Below are 25,108 nucleotides of genomic sequence, written 5' to 3' on the forward strand. Positions count from 1 at the left end.
ATGATAACACGTCTTAGCTATATAAATAATAAACTGTAGTTGTAAAATGAAAGAATCTAGAGCAAAGAACATGTGAGGCATCAAATCTCCAATATTGGAGTATAACCTTATTAAGGGAAGGAGTCTGTGTTTTATGCTGTATTTTGTGTTTAGGGATACGGGATACAAGATACAAGACAAGTATTTTTTACTTCTAATTTTTCGATCACTGAAACTATTAGTTATACTAATATAAATTTGCATATTTAAATTTTAAATTGCTTGTGTTGCCAGGAAATCATTAATTATAATCACTAGATGGTACGCTTGCTTCGCCCGCGTACCATCTAGGTCGTGCCCACAGATGGTTCTCGAATACATAGTAATTTCAGAGTAAAAAACTGGCGATTTCAAATGTACATACCGCAGGTCTATAAAACATTGTCGTTTTCAGAAACAAACAAATAAATAGACACAATGATTTATGTAGTCAACCAAAATTAGCACCCTGGGAATTACTTCCGAAAGAGAAATTTGTCACAAAATGAGTCCAAATTTTTGATTTGGACTCATTTAAACAAACCCAATTGGTGTTTTATATCTAACATTAGGGTTGAGGGTTGGGGAATGAGGATAGGTACAAAGAGGAACAATTTTTTAATATATTCTTTATATTAAATTATTCTTTATATTTCTTTATTATCCAGTAACAAAATATTTTTTTATAGGCCTATAAATAATATACCACTAAATAGAGTAAAACATTTCCGATTTAATAACTTTAAAACTGTCACTGTCATAGTCAATTGAAATAGTAAAGTACATGTAACGATACACCACTACGACATTTATATTTTTTGTAATATTGATTAATACTTACATGCAAGGCACAAACAGAAGATAGGCAATGCAAACGATAAGTTATATAATCTAATCTACGTTTTTATTCTAACAGAAAAGCAAAAGATAACAAAAGCAATTAAAATGATTATAAAGATAAAGATTAATTAATAATATAAAATAATTATCAAAGTATACGATGGTGGTAACACACAATCAAAATACATAAAGCAATTCAAGACTTACAAATATAGCTGAGCCCAAGGCTAATATAAAGCTTTACTTCAGTTGTTCAAAACAGTCAAACAGACTTCTAGATACTTCAATAGACTTTAACAGCATTTAGTTTAGCTATCTCAGTATTTGTATTAGGACTGATTAAAGACCCCTTCCCTGCAATTTTGGACGTTTTTTGGAAAATAATACATATATATCACTTTAAAAACATTAAACCATGTCATTCCTTGTCTTAAATGTACGTTTTATGGTAAATTATGATAAAAAGTGAGAAACAATGCACTACCTAAGTAGCTCGCGGCGATCGACCTCTCGTGGACGGTCTTAGGCCTAGCCTAGCTAGGCTTAGTTTTGTAGGCCTAGCTGGTAAACATCGGTAACGTACGAACATCGTACGCTAGCTATATACCTAGCCTGACGTATAGTTGCTGCATTAATTGTTTTTCTATTTTTGCCAGACTCCGTTGATACAAATTGGGGAAAACCCGGTATTTTCGCTGAAAAGTTAGGAGTCTTCCATTTGTTTTGGCCTCACGATCGATCGAAAAGTGGGCGAATTACAGGTGAAAAACAAAAATATCAATCCGCGCGCAATGCATTTTGGGATTTATAGCGGGCCGCTATAATTATTAGAATCGACTTATTTTTCACATTTTTAACCGTTTAAAGACGAAAAAAGTTATCGCAATAGGACTATATACCGTAGTTCCTCGGGTATAATCCCACCTCGGGTATAATGCCACCCCCGACTTTACGATTACCTTCGCACTCAAGCATATCCCCGGGCAAAGTCCCAGTGTATAATTTAACATTAGGCCAGAGGTGGGCCTAGGCCTACTGTAGCTAGCTAGGCCGACGTCAATTTCTCCCCAAAAAAATAGAGTAATTTCTCTGAATTTGGCTGACTTAAAACTCATCAAACATTGTTAAGTTGAATACAATCTTAAGGCTAGCATGCCCCAATCGTCACGTTCTGTACATCCTTTCGCCGTCGTGTACATTCTTTCTTGTTGTTTACACTACTGTGCATGCTTGATTACCGTAAAAAAAACACCGCCCTCTATACCGACCGGCTTGTGCATTAGAGTTTGTGTCACATGCAACAAACAACAGGCGATTTACACAGAGAGCTCGAGCGTGTGGGTGAACATGGAGAACTCGTATGATCGAGTTCATGTCGATTTAGGAAGCTAGGCCTAGATCACATTTTAGGGTATTTTTTAAGTAGAAATCTCGGGGAAAATCTATACGGTAGGCATAGCACAGGTAAGACCAATTAGGCCGCCTAGGCCTAGATAGCCTGGCCGTCTAATTGCTAGGCCTACATCGGAATATAGCCTTTAGATAGCCTAAATCGTAGCTAGAAGAAATATCGTCATTTTCAGTTCATGCAGCGGGAAATCCCCGGGTATAGTCCCACCTCCCAAATTCGGGCAAATTTCACGTACAAGGGGGATGGGATTATACCCGGGGAACTACGGTAGTATTATTTTTACATTAAATATAGTTTGTGATCTTAAATTAGATCTAAAAAACGTAGGGAAGGGGGCTTTAAATATGGTTAATGTACCACTATTTATATTCTTATGCAGGATATATGGGGTGATCATAATGATCTCATCAAATAACTTAAAGTCCCCTTCCCTACGTTTTTTAGATCTAATTTAAGATCACAAACTATATTTAATGTAAAAATAATACTATATGGTCCTATTGCGATAACTTTTTTCGTCTTTAAACGGTTAAAAATGTGAAAAATATGTCGATTCTAATAATTATAGCGGCCCGCTATAAATCCCAAAATGCATTGCGCGCGGATTGATATTTTTGTTTTTCACCTGTAATTCGCCCACTTTTCGATCGATCGTGAGGCCAAAACAACTAACTTTTCAGCGAAAATACCGGGTTTTCCCCAATTTGTATCAACGGAGTCTGGCAAAAATAGAAAGACAATTAATGCAGCAACTATACAACGTCAGGCTAGGTATATAGCTAGCGTACGATGTTCGTACGTTACCGATGTTTACCAGCTAGGCCTACAAAACTAAGCCTAGCTAGGCTAGGCCTAAGACCGTCCACGAGAGGTCGATCGCCGCGAGCTACTTAGGTAGTGCATTGTTTCTCACTTTTTATCATAATTTACCATAAAACGTACATTTAAGACAAGGAATGACATGGTTTAATGTTTTTAAAGTGATATATATGTATTATTTTCCAAAAAACGTCCAAAATTGCAGGGAAGGGGTCTTTAAAGATGATGAAATTGGTTTTAAGATGAAATTCAAATGACATCATCATCAAGTTGTTGTAACAATTTCCTTATATGGAATATCAAACAAGTGTCTCTGACAACTTGAGTTATGAGCAGTCTCATCTATATATAAATTTACGTAAAGGCAAAATTCGGTAAATCGCGCCTTACTTCTAGAATTTGTACTCGATGGTATATAAAGTTGGTTCGTACTTTCGGTACTGATTTTAACCACCTGATGTAACCCTGTTTACTAATTAAATTAAGTTAGATAATTAGTTATTGACGATTAAAACGAATTTAGGTTCAACGATTTGCCCCAAATAGGGGTGTTTTCCGATCAGTGAAATTTCATTTCACTGTCTAATGGATGTCCATCTTGAAAAATACCTGCCACAAAAATGCGAGGAGTCTTCGCATTTTCCTATCTCCTCCTACGATAATTGTTTTTAATAGCTGAAAACCGGTTGAACAGCTAGAGTACAGCATCATAATGTTGAAGACAGGCCGATTTTCTTAAAAAAATACTATTTTGATAGATTTAATATACGATTATACAAATGTATTGATTTGCGATTAATGGAACATCCCTATCTCTCAGTCTGCCAGAGTTTGGTTTAACACTATTAGGTAAATTTATGAGCCCTTGGTTTAACACATACAGTAGGTAAATATATGGGCCCTTTGAGAATAAACTTGCAATACTTTGACAATACTGTAAATACCTATTAACTATTTTTGGTCCTCAATTGAATCGAACATTTCTTACTGTGAATGTTCGTACTGTTAGATGTAATATAAAAATATATACAAATAAACTTTATTACTGAGATTGTGGATAGGCTCTACTGTTAGATATATAAACACATTATTATATACAAATAAACTTTATACTGACAGTTCCTTCTCAACGTTTGTATTAATTACTAATTACCAATTATATAAACGTCGTAGTGGTGTATCGTGACATGTACTTTAATATTTCAATCGATTATGACAGTGACAGTTTTAACAAAGTATTAAATCGCAAATGTTTTACTGTATTTAGAGGTATATTATTTATAGGCCTATAAAACATGAAAAAAATATTTCGTTACTGAGTGGATAAAGAATATAGTTAAAAATTGTTCCTCTTTGTACCTATCCGCTTTCCCATCTCTCAACCCTAACGTTACATAGGGCCTGTTTCTGCTGCAACTGCTCAAAATACGGTATAAAAATACGGTATAAAAATACGGTATAAAATACGGTATTTTTTAGTACCCCGTTTCTGCTAACAATACTTCTTGGGTGGTCGTGTTAAATTTCATCCTTTTTACCCAAATTGCCATTCATTTATTTGGTCGATAATTAAAAGTCGCAATAAAGGAAGTTTTACGTCTCACTTTCAACAGCCTAGCCCTAGTGATAGAGATGTTGTGAGAGCACAGAAAACATCGTAATGGGGACAAGTAATTCGTTCCCTCCCTGAGTTATTGTCTTTTGCAATGTTGTACTGCTTTCGCAGGCTCTTCAGCTTTGAATTTACTTGCTTTGCTTGCTATTCCGTACTCCTGCTTTATTTTTTTAAAGAAATGTCTTTATAAATGTGGTTGTCCCTTTTATTACCTTTTAGTTGGTCGGACATTTTAGCTTCCCCATCCCCTCCTTTCCCACACAGATTTATATAGTAAATACTGTGACTTCGCTCCACATTTTCGCCGAATATATCTATACACGTGTGTAAAACAGCTGACAGCGACAGAAAATAAAAACACGATGTTGACCTCATGTCACAGGTAAAAAAAAATATGGTATTTTTTATTGGCAGCAGAAAAGGGTACAAAAAATACGGTATAAATTTGTAAATACCGTATTTTATCCACAAATTTTGTGGGGAAAATACGGTATACAAAATACGATATTTTTTTTTAAAAATACGGTATATATACGGTATTCAAAAAATACCGTATAAAATACGGTATTTTCTTGGCAGCAGAAACAGGGCCATACAAAACACAAATTGGGTTTCTTTAAATGAGTCCAAATCAAAAATCTGGACTCATTTTGTGATAAGTTTCTCCTTCGGAAGTAATTCCCAGGGTGCTAATTTTAGTTGACTACATAAATCATCGTGTCTATTTATTCGTTTATGTAAACGACAATGTATTATAGTCCTGCGGTACGTACATTTGAAATCGCCAGTTTTGTTACGCTGAAATTACTGTGTATTCGAGAACCATCTGTGGGAACGACCTAGATGGTACGCGAGCGAAGCGAGCGTACCATCTAGTAGGTACAATTACTAACAACCTGGTTACTGAACTTTAGTCTAGTCTACAGCCAATGTATACAGTATATATACAGTATAATACTATGGTTAAGTGATAATAATATAATGGTATAAATGTATCTCCTAACAAAACGTTGAGAAGCAACTGTCAGTAATAAAGTATTATATTATTATGTGTTTATAATCTAAAAGTAGGGGCTACCCACACTCACAGTAAAAAAGTTTATTAGTATATTTGTTTATATTATATCTAACAGTACCAACACACACAATAAGAAATTTGCGATTCAAATGGCGATCAAATACAATTTATGTTTATTCTCCAAGGGCCCATAAATTTACCTACTTGTGTTAAATCATGGAGGTATGCAAGCATAGTTAAACCAAATAATTTGGAATGTTCCATTCATTACAAATCAATACATTTGTATAAACGTATATATTTAATCTATCAAAATAGTATTTTTTAAAGAAAATCGGCCTGTCTTCAACATTATGATGCTGTACTCGAGCTGTTCAACCGGTTTTCAGCCATTAAAAACAATTACCGTAGGAGGAGATAGGAAAATGTGAAGCATCCTCGTATTATTGTGTGCAGGTATTTTTCAAGAGGACCTCCATTAAACAGTGTATGCCACGATCGAAAAACACCCCTATTTGGGGCAAATCGTTGAACCTAAATTCATTTTATTTGTCAATAACTAATTATCTAACTAAATTTAATTAGTAAACAGGGTTACATCAGGTTGTTAAAATCAGTATCGAGATTCTAACCAACTTTATATACTATCGAGTAGACATTCTAGAAATAACGCGCGATTTACCGAATTTTGCCCTTACGTAAATTTATATATAGATGAAAATTGTTTTTATGGATCAGGCAGGTATGAATTGATGAGGGAAAGCAGATTCTGGTGCAGATACCCTATGTAACTAATTATTTAGTATTTCAATTTTGCAGATTTGTAACATTTTATGTAAAATGGCCAATGCATTATCAGATTTGAAAGAAAATCTCAGCAGACATTATGATGGTGAGAAATATCTTTGGGTCAAATGCTGTCTGTTTGATCTTCTGCATGTAGGTGACATCACTCGGCCAGACCACACTGCATTTGATCTATTCAATGCATTGGAAGCCAAAGGTATTATCACTACTACTAATGTGAAACTGCTTCATGATATTGCTGAATTATCACAATTGAAGGAAGCTGTAGATGTTGTAGCTCAGTATATGATAGACAATGAGCGAAGTACTAAGGGTTATCGACCAATGTCACAATATAGGAGAACCCTGTTCAAGGCATTGAAAGAAGTTGACCCAGATGCGTTGAAGAAAGTTATTTCTTACTATAAACTAAAAAACTTCAAATTCCAAAATATTTGGGACGTTGTACTTAAATTAGAAATTGATGGACAGTTAGCCAATACACCAGACAAGATAAGAAGGTTTGCCCACCGCCTTGGACAAAGAGCAAAGAACATATTGCTGCAAAGAGGTAAGTATAAAAGTCTATTGTTCACTGTAAGTCTCTGGAGTTTCTCTTAAGGTAGTTATTGTCTGTACTTATTGTAATTAGGTTCTTCATGATTTAAGTAGATATTTATTGTTCAATCAATTAGTTAGTTGTAGAATGTCTGTTTTCCATTGTTTATATTATTGCCATTTCAAATTTATTTTAATGTTTTGTTGATTGTTGCAAGGCTGATAAACACTAGTGAGGGAAGGTTTGGGATGTAATTCTTAACATTAACAAAGGAAGTAAATTACAATTGAGGATTCTGGAGGAGAAATCACATTCTGTACTGCAAACCTAACTTTACTAAGTAGGCCGATTGTATTGTGTTTTTCTTCAGTTTAGCTCATGGTATGATTATTTCTGTTGATATATTCCACTTTAGCTACATTTTGAATTCATTATAACATTATTTTAATTTACTATCATTATATTTATATAAATTGTTACTCTTTTTAAAAGATGCAAATATTCCTGTCACTGTTAATTCCAACTCTAATTCCAATACTATTCTGAGCGCACTTCATGACTGTCTGGAATCTATTGAACAACAGAACAAACAGAACCAAACTATACCAGCATCCATCAAATGCATTGGATTAGGAATCAACGGTTCAAAACCATCTCTATATTTTTATCTGTGTACAGATAATCAAAATGCTTTAGAAAAATTACTGAATATGCATGTGGCAGATGAACTAATCGAGCATTTAACAGACATTTTAAAACCACAAAATAGAAAGAAGTTTGTAGAAGACTGGAAGACATTGATTGACTTAGAGCAATATAAAGCTGCTGTAAAGGAACTAAAGAGCAATGGTATAATTTATTTTAATAAATAGAATACATTCATTCTGGACAAATTGATTAGAATATAGCTTACTGTACATATCTATCTATTGTATTTAGTGTAAGCACTACACTGTACATTGTACACTTCCTACTATTGATTATGGAAGTCAATATTTTATTCAAGGTTTAAAATAAATATGCTCCTTTTGTGTGTACAGAAGTATAGTTTTGAATATACTGTATATGTATTGAAGATAAATATTACTTTTGTCACCTCTATGATTATGATAAAGGGTTTAGTGAAATGAGTTATTCACATTTGACTGCTCTTTCTCTTGAGTGATGTTGTACTGTAATATTTCTACCTTTATCTTACAGAAGCTCTTTCATCAAGTAGTGGACAAGAAAGATGTGATGGTAATCTATACTTATATAATATATATATATATATATATTAATAAATAAAAGAACAGCTAAAAACTTGGTTACTTCATTGTTTCAATCGCTACAAATCTGTTGCTACATGCTGGTCATACGAAACAGATTTGTAGCGATTAAAACAATGAAGTAACCAAGTTTTTAGCTGTTATTTTATTTATTTATTTATTTATGCTCTACCTTGGTATTGAGCACTCTATCCTAACGGTCTGATACTTTCAACCTAAATATATATATATCGTATATATAAAAATATTGTTTATCTTAGTGTTTATCTCTTTAATCTATACTTATATAATATATATATATTATACACTTGCACTGATGAAGGGCTAGTGTTGTAACATACACACTGACATGTATGTCGATGACACTATTATATATTATAGTAACACATCTTTACCCTCATCGAGCAAAAACTAAATATGACTCTTACTCACCTTTCTTTGTGGCTCAATGCTAACTAACTTTCACTTAATGTTCAAAAAACTAAATCTATGTTAATTGGTTCCTCTACTACTAATAGCATAAATCTCAACATTGAAAATACTCCTATCAGCTCAGTCACATCTTACATGCACCTTGGAGTTATAATTGATAACACTCTTGCATGGAAATCGCACACTTCTGCTTTATGTAAAAAACTCAACTCAACTAACTTCCTTCTTGCACGCACCTCTAAATTTGTCAACCAGTCGACATGTCTTCTCCTCTCTAATGCTATATTTCTTTCCCGCTTTGATTACTGCTGCTCAGTCTGGGGTTCTAACTCCAATACTAACCTCTCTAGTAAACTACACAAAATCCAAAACAGAGCTTTACGCATTATTCTCAAACTTCATCCTATGTCACTCCTCTCTGATGATCACTTTAGACTAGCCCATACCATTCCTCTTCAGAAAAGACTCCACTACCAACTTGGTTGTCTTACTTTCAAAACCCTAAATCTTCTTGCTCCTCAAGGCTTATGCTATCTCCTAACTAAAATTATTGCCAATGGGAGGATGACTACTCGTCAAATCTCCAAAGGAAATCTTCACATTCCTAACCCTCTCTTGAAATTTTCAAACTCTCCTTCTGCTACAAGGCCCCTCATTTCTACAATGATCTTCCTCTATCTATCCGCAATTCCTTATCCTTTTCCTCTTTCAAAACTAGACTTATGACTTTTCTCAAAACTATGTAATCCTTTTCCAGATTTTAAATTGTAAAATATTAGATCTAAATATTTATATATAATTATATATATTAATCCAAAGGCAAATTACTGAAAAAAATGACAATGCTGTGGGTATCAGTGGCTGGATCTCAATGGAGATATATATATTATATATTTTTGCTTAATTTAACATATATAGTTATTTTCTATATTCCAAATTTTCTTATCCAGATTTTTATTCTTTTGTAATTAATTTTATTTTTTGGTTTTTCTTTTCTTTTCTGTTTTTGTTGTTTTTTGTGTATTGTATCTGTCTGAGGGTCCCAAATGATCAACAACTGCTGGATGGATCACCCTCATTAAATATGGTTAAAATAAAATAAATAAATAAATTGCCCAAAAGCTCTGCTAACTTTTCTGGCTGTTTTACTTTATCATTTTGATTTAGCTTTTCTTTTTTTTTTTTGTATGTCCATTGAGATCCAGCCACTGATACCCACAGCACTGTCATTTTTTCAGTAATTTGATTTTGGATTTATATATATATAACAAATATTGTTTGTTTGTTTGTTTATCTTTTTAGTGTTTATCTCTTTTTTTTTGTAAAAATGGATAGGCTGTATCTTATCGTATAATAATATTAGAGAAGTGTTTGTTCTTTAGCATCCAGGAGTGAAACTAACCCATTATTGGAAGTGCCTAGTATATACTTTTACTTCATATTGACCCTCAATAAGACAAGAGACACTGCACAGTAAAAAAAGATGCATTGGTACCTATTTTTAGTATGAATGTTGCAGTTTGTTTACCGTATTAGTGTTCTTTTTCTTAAGGTGTTCAATTATTAGTAACTCTTGAGAAGAAGCATAGTTCTTCATTAGCCAATTACAGTGAGCAACCACAAGTACTGGAACTTCTTTTTAAACAGAAAGAATGGAGTAAAACAATTGTTGATGTAGTTTATGGAACAATAACAAATCTTGCAACTTATTTTGAAGAAAAGCATCTACAATTTGAGAAAGTAGAAACTGGATGTATAGTGTTGCATCTAGTGTCACATGACACAGAAGCGTTGGATGAGCTGTGGAGCATGTATTGTAATCAAAAGCTGCAGCTACAAAAAGATTTAAAAGATATATTAGTAAAAGATAATAAGGATGAACAACAATTGATTAACATTACAATTAATGAAAAGGATTATAAAAATGCACTAAAGAAACTAAAAGAATTTGGTAAGTAACAAAAATAGAAGTACTAGTCTTAAGCTCTGTCTACACTATCAAACTTTATTTTTTATGTGCATATATGGACATGATGATGTAATATCACTACCATATTTGGGCACATCACACTTTTTTGTCAAAGTTTTGATAGTAGCCAGTGCTTAAGACTAGTACTTCTATTTTTAGTTAGGAAAAGAGAATATACACTACATATTCATCCGTGTTTATAATTCTGAGGAGGTATATACTGTAGCTTTGTTGAATTGCTAAGACCAAACCAAAAAGATTTATACACATTTTGTTTTCTTTTATGAAACAGAGGAATTTGACAAGAAAGCTGAGGAATTGCTGATCAATATTAAAGAAGAACCAACATCACCCAATTCACAAACAGGTAAGTTATTCTTGCAGTTCTGTAAAAATAACATAAATAAGATAATAGTATTTGAATTTGTTTTCAGTTGGACAGTAGTAGTTCCTTACACAAGATACTTACTTCAGATGGGATTTAAAGTGAAATAACATTTAAAAATTCTTATTAGATTCAGACGATTTATCTGGTACATCAACAGAAGAATCTGAGGAAATGTTGTTCAGTATTAAAAAGGAGCCTACATCGCTCACATCACAAACAGGTAATTCATTCATACAGTTACGTAAAAACATACTATTACATTCAACAGAATTAATTTATTGCAATAGATTACAGTTGTTCAAAAGAAGTAGGCTACTTGATTGGTCTACAGTCTTTTTGAATTAAAATTTTCATTTTCAATCACCTGTGTAAAGTTATGTATTTCAAACAACAACTCGTAAAGCCTGGCGGAGAGTTACAGTATGTGTTGGTTACGCATCACAACTCTTCCATTTTTACCCCTCTTTACGCCCATAAAAATATATTTTGTTTTTATTAATTTCTTTTGAAAGTTGAAAATTACCAACAACAGTTAAATCAAATGTTTGACAAGTTAAAGCAGTTTACTGTACTAAAGAAAGAGTATCAGCAGAAAGAAACAAAACTTGAAAAAAAACCTCTTTCAAATAAAGGTAAGTTTACAATTTATTAAAATTATAAAAAATGTTTGCTTATAATTAATTTACAATGTTTGGGAAAGATAAAATTGAGATCATTGAAAGTATGCTATAACAATGTCTTGCGTTTTCTGTTGAAGCAGTCTAGACATTGTAGTGCAAGCATGTTTGTCTTAAACATCACCATTATTTATTTATTTGTTATAAAGTCTGATTGATTGATTTTATTTGATATTCATACATAAAAGTTAAAATATACAATGTATAAAAAGAATACCTGGATAACCCATTAAGTCGACAAAAAAGTAAACTTATTTCCAATGGGGTCCAATCCGTAATGACTGAAAAGTGAGTGGTTGGGCCTAGTACAATTATCGTTAAGTATGGCTTAGTAAAAATGAAAAAACAAGAAAATACATACAAGACAAGAAAACATCAAAAAAACAATATTAAAAATAGCTTAAAGCCCCCTTCCCTACGTTTTTTAGATCTAATTTAAGATCACAAACTATATTTAATGTAAAAATAATACTATATGGTCCTATTGGGATAACTTTTTTCGTCTTTAAACGGTTAAAAATGTGAAAAATAAGTCGATTCTAATAATTATAGCGGCCCGCTATAAATCCCAAAATGCATTGCGCACGGATTGATATGTTTGTTTTTCACCTGTAATTCGCCCACTTTTCGATCGATCTTGAGGCCAAAACAAATGGAAGACTCCTAACTTTTCAGCGAAAATACCGGGTTTTCTCCAATTTGTATCAACGGAGTCTGGCAAAAATAGAAAGACAATTAATGCAGCAACTATACAACGTCAGGCTAGGTATATAGCTAGCGTACGATGTTCGTACGTTACCGATGTTTACCAGCTAGGCCTACAAAACTAAGCCTAGCTAGGCTAGGCCTAAGACCGTCCACGAGAGGTCGATCGCCGCGAGCTACTTAGGTAGTGCATTGTTTCTCACTTTTTATCATAATTTACCATAAAACGTACATTTAAGACAAGGAATGACATGGTTTAATGTTTTTAAAGTGATATATATGTATTATTTTCCAAAAAACGGCCAAAATTGCAGGGAAGGGGTCTTTAATTAAACTGAAATTCCAAGCTGTTCATTATTAAAATATTCTTTAAGTTTTATTTTGAAGGTTGCATTATTTTGTATTGATTTGAGTGAATTGGGGAGCCTGTTCCAGTCACGGATACCTAAGAAATAAAAAGTCGTATCATTAACGCCAGTAGCCTTAGGAGTGACAAAATTAAATGTTGTACACCTGGTGAAATGGTTGTGATGATCAGAAATTAACAAAAAGTTATCCTTAAAGAAAGAAGGCGTATTAAAGTTATAACGAATTTTGTGAACATAATTTAATCTTAAAAACTTATTTCTGAGGCTGACATTAAGAAACCCAAGATCGGAAAGCTCTTTGGCACCTATGTGAGACCTCGGACCAACATTTAAAATGAAACGTGCCATCTTGTTTTGGGCAGTTTGTAATTTATGTTTAAGATTCTTATTGACACCGCCGTACCATGCCGAGGCAGAATAGTCAAATGTACATTGTATTAAAGCAGTGCTTAATAGTTTACGACATTTTTTATTCAAGCACAAACTTTGCCTATGTAAAAACTTCAACCTTGACTTAACTTTACTGATAACACTAGTTACAATAATATCACATGATACATATTGGTCTAAATCAATACCCAAATATTTAACTTGCTTAGTACTTTTGATTCTACGGCCCATTAATTCTACAGAAAACTCTTTTACTTTGTTAAGCTTCGCTCTGCTACCAAAGATAATACTTTCGGTTTTGCCAACATGTAAAGATAATTTGTTTTCAGTTAACCAGTCCTGGCACTTAGCTAGGACAGTACTTAAAGATGTATTGTCCCTTGAAACACAAAAAAATGAAGGTCAAAATATTCTAAATTTAAATTGGCCATATCAAAGTAATATTAAAGTTATTCACTTTAAGTCGAAAATTCGAGCCAAAAACAACAATTTTACGTAATTAACAGCTAAATTAATTTGATTACACTTCGTCTGTAAAATTGTCGCGAGCGAAAGTAAACAAAGATTTCAAACCATGAGTATACATTATGCATGATGCTAATTAGGATTGTTTACAACTCGTCACGGTTGAGAAGGTGTTTTCAAACAGATCGCAAAGAAGTTTTATGATTATGCATACAGAGTAGCCAAATAAGCGCGTTGCATTATGAGATATGTTTTGATCGAAAACTTTGACTGGAAGTCAAAGTTATTTTTTTAACCAAAAACGTCTGTATTTCAGTTAAATGATTTTTTTTTCGACTAATTTTTGGTGAAAGTTAATAACTATTATGATACTTCAAAATGACCCACTTTTTTTCAAAATCTTTTTTTTTTTTTTTTTTGGAATTTGACAAAGGGACAATACATCTTTAATTTATGAGCGATTTTGGTGGCATCGTGATGAGAATACAGAATCGTAGAATCATCAGCATAAAGCAATAATTGAACATCAGAATCAATACAAGAAGCAATATCATTTAAATAACATAGAAAAAGAATAGGGCCCAAGATGCTACCTTGCGGTACACCATGAGTAACTATAAGAGGTTCAGAGCAGGTACCATTCACACTGACAACTTGTGTGCGGTTAGCGAGATAAGATTGAAACCAGTCAGTACACTTAAAACCCATGCATTTTAGCTTGTTAATTAAAATCACATGATCGACGGTATCGAAAGCTTTTTGTAAGTCAATTAGAACCATTCCAGTAAGAAGGCCTTTGGACTTATTGTTTTTTAAACCGTCGATGAGATTTATGAGGTTGCTTTCAGTTGAATGGGCCTGCCGAAAACCAGATTGATAGGCATAAAGTATATTATTTTTGGAAAGATACCTTTCAACTTGTATAGCTACAGATTTTTCAAGAATCTTAGATACCGTAGGCAGAATACTAATCGGCCGATAATTCTCAACACTTGTTCTAGTATTTTTCTTAAATAGAGGGGTAACTTTAGCAGTTTTAAGATCATGAGGAAAACAATTAGTTTTAAACGAAAGGTTAATGATATGAGCTATCGGTTCAGCCAAGATTATCGCACCGTCACGTAAGAATCTTGAGGGAATATTCTCTAGACCGACGCTTTTGTTTACATTTAGGCTTTCGAGTTGAGTTTTAACAAATTCTATGGTAACAGGCTCTAGCTTAAACATATTTCCTTTTAATTTAACGTAGTATTTATGAAGATCGTTAGTGGACATGGTGAAAAAACCTATGCATTTTGGGAGTTTTTTGACGAGTGTTGACGCAACATTCGTGAAAAACTCATTTAAACGAGAGGCAACGCCTTTTGGACAGAAAGTTTGTTTACCATTGTCATCGAGAACGATTTTAGTGTTTGTTTTACATTTCTTCTCGTATCCGAGCTGTTTGAGGGTTTTCCATAATTTTTTAGGGTTGTCTTTATTTTCATCAATCTTATTGAGAAAATAATTAGATTTAGCTTTTTTGATCAGCCGCTGAGCTTTGTTCCTAGAGGCACAATAATATTTGTATATATCTAGATTAGATTTATCTTTCTTGAATTGTTTTAAAAGTGTGTCTCTTACTTTGATTTCATTGGCAATTTCGGAGGTAAACCAGGGTGCTATGTTTTGTTTAAGTCTAACTTTTTTTATTGGCGCTATTGAGTCGATCACCTTAATGATGATATCTTTAAGAGTTAACCACGCGATATTTACATCGTCATTATTAGTGACAACAGACCAATCGATATCGTTAAGTGTTTCAAGATAGTTATTTACATTATAGTTTTTTAAAGATCGTAATTTTGCGGAGTTGTGTTCATTTTTATGAACATGAGACTTAGGTATTTTTCTAGTGCAATAAATAAGAAAATGGTCACTAAGGCCAATGTTAATTACTCCAGATTGCTTCACATTATTTTGTACATTAGTAACAATGTGGTCCAAACATGAGCTTTTTTCTTTTCCTATTCTAGTTATATCCTTAATAACATTACTAAAACCATTTCTTATAAGGCAATCATTATATCTTTGCGATACTGGATTAATATTTAAAGTACATATGTTAAAGTCACCAAGAATATAAATTTCACTACTCTCTTTGATTTTTGATACAGTTTCTTCAAAGTTGTTCTGAAATAAAGTTACATTCTGTTTTGGTGGGCGGTAGCATGTACCAATCACAATTTCCTTTGAACGAGGCAGATATATATTTATCCAAATTGCTTCAAAATCGTCGATATCCAGATCATTTCTACGTGTGAAGGCGCGTTCATTTTTTACGTAGATACAAACTCCACCACCAGACCGGTTTCTGTCCTTCCTGAGCGCTGTATATCCATCAATTTTAATCTCGTTATCGGTGATGGATTCGTCCAGCCACGACTCGCTGATGGATATAACAGTAGCTTTGGTCTTCGATGCGATGTGCCTTAGTTCAGACATTTTATTAACTAATGACCGCGCATTAAGGTGAATAAAATGTAGGCCTTAGTTAAACCGTATCCGGATATTCACCCCCTGGACATTTACCCCCCGGAAAACTACCCCCTTAGGACAACTACCCCTTTAGGACAACTACCCCCCGGACAAATACCCCCCCGGACAACTACCCCCTTAGGACAACAACCCCCTTAGGACAACTACCCCCTGGACAACTACCCCCCGGACAATTACCCCCTAGGAACAATTACCCGGACAATTAACATCCGGGGGATAACTGTCTAGGGGGTAGGTGTCCTAGAACCTTGTTAAACACGTTGAATTCCTCGCTTAAATGCTCGTAAATGTCTTCTGTACATGTATGTCCATCTTGTTGGGTTTCATTCACATTATTTGTGTCGGCAATAAATTCGTCATGAATATTAATGTCACTGATGCATTCATCATTCGAAAGCTGATTGAAGACTTTCGAGTTCCGTTGCTTATCATATACAATTTTATTTATTCTTCCGCACTTGATATGGTAGTTACATTTACATTCAGTGCATTTCATTGCCCTGTGCGTTTTCGCAATCGGTTTTTTCCAAATTGAACATGGGTTTCTGATTGGTCCTGGGTTCGGAGAAACGTCTCCAGCGATAATAATAAGTACCATCAGGAAACTTGGGTTTTTTAAGTTTAAGCGGCAAACTGGATACGGTTTAGAAGATCCGTACAATGTCCATAAGGGAGACATTATATTCAGGTTATCCGTATGTATCTTCGGTTGAATTGCCCAGCTATCATATATGCTGGGGTTTAACGTAGAAAAAATGTCCGAGTTTAACGTTGGGCGGCAGGTAAAGTTAATTCTCACTAGAAGACATAAAATAATAAGAACATTTGTAGTAATTGCTGCCATTATTAAGAGTGATTTAATTACCTTATCAGTGGTTGAATGTCATCCAGGAGCTTAGCAAAGTCAATCAAACAGGTAAACAAGTGTTGGTCAGCTGATTAAAACTTCCCGCCAAACGCAACGAAGGAAATCAAATGTAAACAGGATAAAAACGGAATAAAAATACACCAAAATACATAAAAAAACTGTACATATCCATATAAAACTTCTTTAAAAAGTATTTATGATGTCGTTGATACTTAGATCGAGGTGATCAATATTGCACTTAGGCTTAAAAACAGCAAAAAGTCGAGCTAGGCTTAGGATGAAATCACCGCCCAGACCGGGCACCTCTCCTTTGATCGTTGCCTCGGTCCGACTCGCCCTCGTCGTAGTATGGTCTTACAAGGATTAAAACTGGATAAAAACGATTAAAAATTTCAGATAAAATAGTTAAAATACAGGCTGAGCGTAGATCCAGATCTTACTGTTCCATATGTTGTTCAATTATTCTGGATCGGTGTCGATTTAAGTTGAAAAACACTGGCGAAAAACCAGTTCACGAGAGAGAGTAATCGAGACACGTCTTATCTGTACGCTGCATCGTGAGAACAACTTGAACGGTATACATATTTCATTTCATGGCATTTACGATGCCAGTGTTAATACACTGATCATAGCTATAACCATTATGTGCTTATTGTGTCTAGAATACCTATACAGTTGAACACTTACTTACATTTACTAAATCAGTCTTTATTTATGAGTGTACAACTTTTCCACATTCCTATCTAAAGTTTTCTACATGATTTCTCCTCTAAAAAAAATATTAGTGTTATCAAATATTAAAAACCCTGAAGTGATTTTAAAACGACTAACAGAATTGCAAAAATATAAATTTCCCATGGCGACAACGATGAATAGAAATAGACCTATGTGGTGCCTATTAAGCATATAATGAACATCCAGTTTGATCTAAAAAAAGGATGCCGACACAAGAAAGTGGACACATGCCATGAAATATGTATACCGCTCAAGTTGTTCTCATTTTTGTCCTACTCGCAACACTATTTTGTCATTAACTGTTTTCAATGTACTGTGTACACAAAAACATCTGACCAAATTATGATCACTTTTTAAATAAATTAATTGTTGTATGTTTATTTGTTGAAATAAAATCTATAACAATTTTACAGAGGAAGTTGTAACCTCAAAGCCATTTAAGAGATCATTAATTCCAGATCCAGGTATGTTGTATATCTTTTAAAAAAGGTTATATGTCACCACAATTTGTTTGTTGAATATTGTGTATTATTATTATTATTATTATTTATTGCCAAAAACCAGTTACAAACATACAAAAACACAGAAACTAAGGGAGTAGGCAGGAACCTAAAAGTGAACCTAATCACTATAACAAGAGTTCAGGTTCCGTACTCCCAGACAAGAGTTCAGGTTCCGTACTCCCAGACAAGAGTTCAGGTTCTGTACTCCCAGTGTAAGAGATTTATTATGTGACATTTGTGACATACAGCCTTTAAAAAAAATACAGTATCAGTGTATAATGCCTGGACCATCAAAACAATTCAGAAGTTCAAGCTACCTCAAAGGTATGTTTTATTCATTTGCTAAAAGTAAAACATTTATATCATTTTTTAGCGATAATTATATTTAAAACAGGCATGCCGTACTACTGCAATGTTTTAAATAGACCACAAAGAATAGTTGTTCGTCAGTGTGCTTGCAGGTTGTTGAGAATGAAAAGAACTAAGGCTCAAATATTTATTACAACCAGCTTTGGAGTTTTGTACTAATTACAGTAATTCACATTCCATGTTTTGGATGAGACCATTGTAAAATCTATACACATTTTGTATAGCTAGCTGTTAATATTATTATTCTATATTAAACAGAGGAATTTGACAAGGAATCTAAGGAATTGTTAATTAATATCAAAGAAGAACCCAAGTCACCAAAATTGGAAGAAGGTGAGTCACATGCATCTAAAGTAAAGTTACTTACAATTAAAAATGTATTGTACTTTAAGATTAAAATTTGTTTTTATTTTTTGATATAAGGTTCTTACAAAGTTTTTTAAATGTAGTTTCATATTGTACCATTTATAATTTGAAGACTTCTGTTGACTAAATTGATTATCAGCACCAATTCATTAAAAGTATTTGTCCTATATTAGGGTATTCAGACGATTTATCTGGTACTGAGATGTTACCAATCAGTTTTAAAGAGGAACATGGATCACTAGGACTTGTCAAACCAAAAACAGGTGAACTTGTTAAGTATTGTAAAATTTAAATAATTAGAATGTGATCATTTGCAAATTTAGGTATAAAGGCTTAATTTACATAGACGAGCGGTAACGATAATTAAAATGTTGAATCTATGAACATTTACACAAAGCGCAGAGTGGACGGGTATTTTCCGCTGAGGATAGATACCGATTCTATGTGGGACAAGCTACATGGATTTTTTCATTTACCGCTTGTCTGGGTAAATTGGCTTTAATAATAAAAAGAAGACAGAATTAAAATAAGTACATGCTTTTGGAAATTTTCTGAAAACCAAGTAAATGTAAATGGAATGTTTCGGAACAGGAGCTTAAATTACTATAACTGACTCTTCATTGATAGATTGACTAAATTTGTATTTTATATCAATTTAAATTGGGAATCATTTCAGCCTACCTTTACTTAATTGAACAGACAGATATTATTGCAAAATACAAATTGTACATATTATAGACTATAAAACATTCAATTGTTAATAAATAGTACATTCTTTTGTTTTCTTATTTGGTAATAATAAAAGAGAGTGTATAATTTATTTTTTGAGATAAAAACTATAAATATATTTTTACAGATAAATTTGGAACATCAAATCAGAAGAGATCATTAAGTCCAGATCCAGGTATTTTGTTTTTCTTAATATGGTTATTGAAAGTAAATCAATAATAATGAATGAAATATAAATATATACTTAATATTCTCATTCATCCAGGTAGTATTATTAGCGTATTAATTAATTTTAAAAAGGTATCAATCTAATCCATTGGACTTACTTGTTTAGAACAGTGACGTTTCATGACCTATCAGGTTGTATCATCAGGCCAAATGATGGTGTTTTGCATTTGAAATATAATATACTGCGAAGCACCCCCGGGGAAACACCATCCCTGAACAGAGGGGGAGGCCTACTTTAGAACTTTCAATTCATTTTCTAGACGCTTTACTGACAGCTCCTCGACCCCATAAGTCAGTGACCAATTTCCATCATCCGGCCTGATGATACGAACTGGATAGGTAATGAAACGTCGCTGTTCTAAACAAGTCCAGTGGGTTAGATTGACATCTTTTTAAAATAAAAAAATAATAGTTAATTTGTTCATTAAAAGAAATGGTTTTCTAACTTTATATTATTGATGAGGAAAAATACAAAAGGTATTGAAATAGATGTTGTACATTTTCTATTCAATAAATAATGTTGCATATTAATTCTGTTAGATGAAGGTAGGCCTTCAAAAGACTTCAGGAGATCAGACCACCTTACAGGTATGTTTTAATCATTAATAGTGAATTCTACAATATAATACTTTATTATAGCAACTATTATTACTGTATCTATATTATAATATATTTATAGCCTGCTTGATAGTTTTGCTATTTTTTCAAAGATGTAACCAAGTATTATGAAAAACAATTGCATGAAGAAAAAAAGCCTTCTGAAAAAGGGGAATATAAAGATTTACCAAAAGCAATAAAGTATGACATTGGTAAGAAGATAATTGTATTATTTTTTTAAATTTAAAATTCCAGTTTATAAACAAACCATTATTACATTATGCTATTAAAGGTTTATAACCATAACACAATTCCTAAGTGGGCATTATTATTTCCTTGTTCATAATTACATGTAGTGACATGGACTATACTTTGATTAGAGTTGCAGCCTAAAAAGGTGAGCGGCATAATTCATAGTCACTTTATTGGCATGAATTTGTGGCCTGATCTTTCTATGGTTCTGGTGGTAGAATAAGTAAGTTTCCCCGCTTTTGACAGCTTAAATTGCATTATTAATACTTTTTTGATAATTATTTTTGGCACACTATTAATAATATTATGTTTTATGTTTGAAAAAATCCTGGATCCACCCCTGTCTTTTGAGATGAGTAAGGTAGATTCAGACTGCTCAAGTCAACATCTATATATAAAATTCTAAAAAAAACCCCAATATATTAATAAAGAACAGAATTACAAAGTATTATAAATACAATATATAGGAACACATTTTAGCGATATGATTAAAATCAGATCCCAGTGGGTATATCCATGTGTTTTAAATATTTGTTGATAGATGTATCAGAACACCTTAAAATGCTTGACCAACTAAGACAGATTGCTGTACTAGAAACACAATATCAAGAGAAAGAAACAAAAGAGATGGAACATGAAAAAGTATCTGTTGAAGGTAAACATAGAATTATAATTGAGTTGAACACATGTTTTCATCTTTGATGATTTAAGAGTGATAATTTTACATGTAGATTTACACTCAATCAATCTTTATTTTGCATCATAACAAACATAGCATTTTTTTGTGCTGTGGTGTTACTGTTATAATACGTTATTTTATATAAATTCCTTTCATTTGATTTACCACATTGAACTCACGTTTTACAACATACTAATTTAGGCAAAAAAAAGAATTTAAATTAGTTTGAGATCATCAACTCTACAAGACATGGAATTGTTGTAAAACACAGAATAGCCGGCCTAGATCAGTTTCAATTGCCTTTGTTTTGTAATGGTAGCCTAGTTAGACCTAGGATTTATTGGGAGTTCGTTGACATAATTAACACTACAGTAGGTGGTAAATATAACATTTAATAATTAATAAAAAACAAATGATATATAATTGTTTTGCAATGTAAATATGTTACAAAATTTCAATGTGAATCAAATGTAGGCCTATGTATTCAAATGACAGGAGTATATTTATGTTATATAAAACAAATAATGAATGTTCGGTAAATGATAAAAGGTTATATTCCAACTCTGTTCATAAACATTCATTATTTGTATAATAGTACATTACTCTCACTTTAATTTGTATGTTTTTCTCCAAAAATATAGCATGCTATAATTTTTTGTTGCAAAGTTCATACCACAGTCCAAATATTTCTGAAATTCAGTAAAACAAATTTCACTGATGACTTATTTTGTTTTCAATCTTACTAGGAATACGACATTTAAACTTTACATACATTAAAGAAGAATTTTGCCACTGGTATGACAAGAGGGATTCACTCAGTTTGCTAAAAACCTTGTACAAAGACCTTCTGCTCCCTCATATGCTAGACAAGGCATCTAGCACAATAGACCTGCTGGAATTCTTAATTGAATCTAATCATCTGACAAGCAAAGATCTCACATTGTTTTTCGACACCATCAATGCAACAGGAGAATTTGAATTAGTAAGAAAAATTCAAGAGGAAGTTGTAACATTCCCAAATGTCGAGGAAATTTCCATTTCAAAATTCAGTCGTCACAGATGCATGTTGGTAGAATTTGGAAATAAGCTGACCACAAAAAATGTGGAATCCATCAGTGATCTTGATAATGAGGCTCCAACATCTTATAAAGATAAATGGGATCTGATTAATGATCTTGAAAAAAGACAGATCATCAGTGAAGGAAAGATGCAACTATTTATCGAGAAATTAGGTATCTTGAAGCTTGGAGAACCTGAAGAAGTTCTAACAAAATGTATGCATATTTTATGTTTGTTTTCTTCAATCAAACCAAAATATCTACAGTATTCCACATTTTACAAATTCTCTATTATAGATTTTAAAAAAAGAGGAGAAATAATAAAATTAAATCTATATTAATTATTCGTATTTAAAATCACTCCATACCATTTATTTAATAAACATTACATTTTAGTAATAACAACAAACCTCATTTTTGTGATTCTGTAAACATATTTGTGCTACAATTAATGATTTAAAAATCGTAATATTTTAAATTTAAATATTGCAGATATGGATGATACATAAATTGTTTATTAAAAATGACCTAATTTATCATCCTTATCATTTCACATGTTCTCATGTTTTAGATGCGTCAGAAGATCCAGTTAAAGCAAAGAAACCAAGAAAATCAAGAAAGAGTAAGTATACTGTAACCATGAGGTGTGTGAAAGTGAATTGTTCTGGGAGCTGAGTCTTTTTAAATTAAATGTCTGTAAACTGGAAAATAACCAGAAGCAGCAATATATTCAACAATTAGTCAATCTAAACCTGAGCTTGAAAAACACTGGAAACACCATTTACTGAAACCTATGAGAAAATGGGAATAAAAGGGACATTTAAAGAATTAAAGTTAATGTGTAGTATTTTCTCTTGTTTTATTAGATGAGTCAGAAGATCAAGTTAAAGCAAAGAAACCAAGAAAATCAAAAAAGAGTAAGACAGACAATAAATCATGTATTTTAATCTAAAATGAAAAACATGTAAACAAAAAATTATTATATTTTTTAAATACACTTTTTATATAATACATAAGTTTATATTTGATTTCTTTGATAGAGACAACATTAAGAGACTATGTAAGAGAAATGTTTGTAGAGAAAAAATGTTCTGTTAAAACAGATTCTGAGAAATCACCAAAAGAAATGGAACTAATTAAAGGTAATTAAAAAATAGTAAATGTAACATTTATTGTTATTATTTATTGTTTAGAAATAATGGAAAATAAAATGTTTTTATTCATATTTTGCTTTTTATTAATAAAATAACATTTAATTACAGAATATAATTATAAATTCTATACATTTAAAAATACACTTTAAGGAGTGTGTGTTTATATTTTTTAAACTTATAATAGTTGTGCACATTTTACAGTTTTTGTTTCTTTTACATTATTTTAAAATTGTCATATATTAATTTATGCTGTGTATATTTTAAGCAATAAAGAAACTTTTAATATTGTAAAAGTTGACATGAATCTGGTAAATATATAAATTGCTGCACACCCATTGTCTGGTTCCACCGTGTCTTATTAATATAAAATGAATTCCTTTTACAGGTATTGATGATAGTGAGCCCTCAACTTCACATCAACAGCTACCAAGTCAAGATACAATGACAGATGAACATGCTATAGATGAGATATGTAACTCTGTAAAAGGATTTTGCACTTACATGAGACGTGGTAAGAGCTTAAAAACAGATCAGGATGTCATAAAGATGATAAGTAGTATGAATCAGGAAGAAAGAAAATGGAAACACCGTAAGTGGTGGGAATGGATTCAACAGGAATCATCAGAAGACATTGGTAGAATGTTAGCTCATGTTTTGATTGCTGTAAAAGATGAAGAGTATGTTTTTTCTAAAATCAGTGAATCATGTACTGATGATGTGGTGAAAGGTCTGTCTACTGAATGTAGTAAATATACTTTTAAATACAATATAGAAGCTTTTCAAAGTGAGAAGCTATATCCAATTGGTACACATTTGTCTACATCATTTTTAATTCATTTGTTGATTAATGCACCACAACTCAAAATGCTTAAACTAGGTAATTTAGCAGGTGTAACTATGAATGATACTGTTGATGCACTATCAAAGAAAGGACTAGTGTTGGAATTAGAGAACCTTGATATCCATTACCAAAATCTCATTGACATCACAGGTTCTTCATTTGGCACATTACTGGCTATTTCACCTAAACTGAAAACACTTAACATGCACAACTGCAGTCTGTCAGGTGTTATCATAGATGCTATGGTGAGGGAATGTGTCAATAGGAACCTAGTGTTGGAATTAGAGAACTTTGATATCCATTGGAATACTTTCAGTGACATCACAGGTTCTATATTTGGCACATTACTGGCTATTTCACCTAAACTGAAAACACTTAACATAAGGGACTGCAGTCTGTCAGGTGTTATCATAGATGCTATGGTGAGGGAATGTGTCAATAGGAACCTAGTGTTGGAATTAGA

At 32.5% G+C, this 25,108-nt stretch overlaps 1 protein-coding gene across 1 annotated transcript in view; it reads left to right on the top strand.

Annotated features, from left to right (window-relative positions):
- LOC144837610 (uncharacterized) overlaps positions 1 to 25,108 on the top strand; it is a 163,349-nt gene that overhangs the window by 136,295 nt on the left and 1,946 nt on the right. Inside the window, exons 19-29 of the mRNA XM_078692800.1 lie at positions 19,000 to 19,074; positions 19,281 to 19,370; positions 19,964 to 20,011; positions 20,605 to 20,652; positions 20,775 to 20,873; positions 21,455 to 21,568; positions 22,339 to 22,866; positions 23,222 to 23,272; positions 23,517 to 23,567; positions 23,691 to 23,792; positions 24,190 to 24,972. Of these exons, the coding sequence (XP_078548926.1) occupies positions 19,000 to 19,074; positions 19,281 to 19,370; positions 19,964 to 20,011; positions 20,605 to 20,652; positions 20,775 to 20,873; positions 21,455 to 21,568; positions 22,339 to 22,866; positions 23,222 to 23,272; positions 23,517 to 23,567; positions 23,691 to 23,792; positions 24,190 to 24,972 (1,989 nt within the window). The remainder of the gene's footprint in view (positions 1 to 18,999; positions 19,075 to 19,280; positions 19,371 to 19,963; positions 20,012 to 20,604; positions 20,653 to 20,774; positions 20,874 to 21,454; positions 21,569 to 22,338; positions 22,867 to 23,221; positions 23,273 to 23,516; positions 23,568 to 23,690; positions 23,793 to 24,189; positions 24,973 to 25,108) is intronic.

This window comes from Antedon bifida, chromosome 3 (assembly GCF_963402885.1).
Source record: "Antedon bifida chromosome 3, ecAntBifi1.1, whole genome shotgun sequence".
Taxonomy (NCBI): Eukaryota; Metazoa; Echinodermata; class Crinoidea; order Comatulida; family Antedonidae; genus Antedon; species Antedon bifida.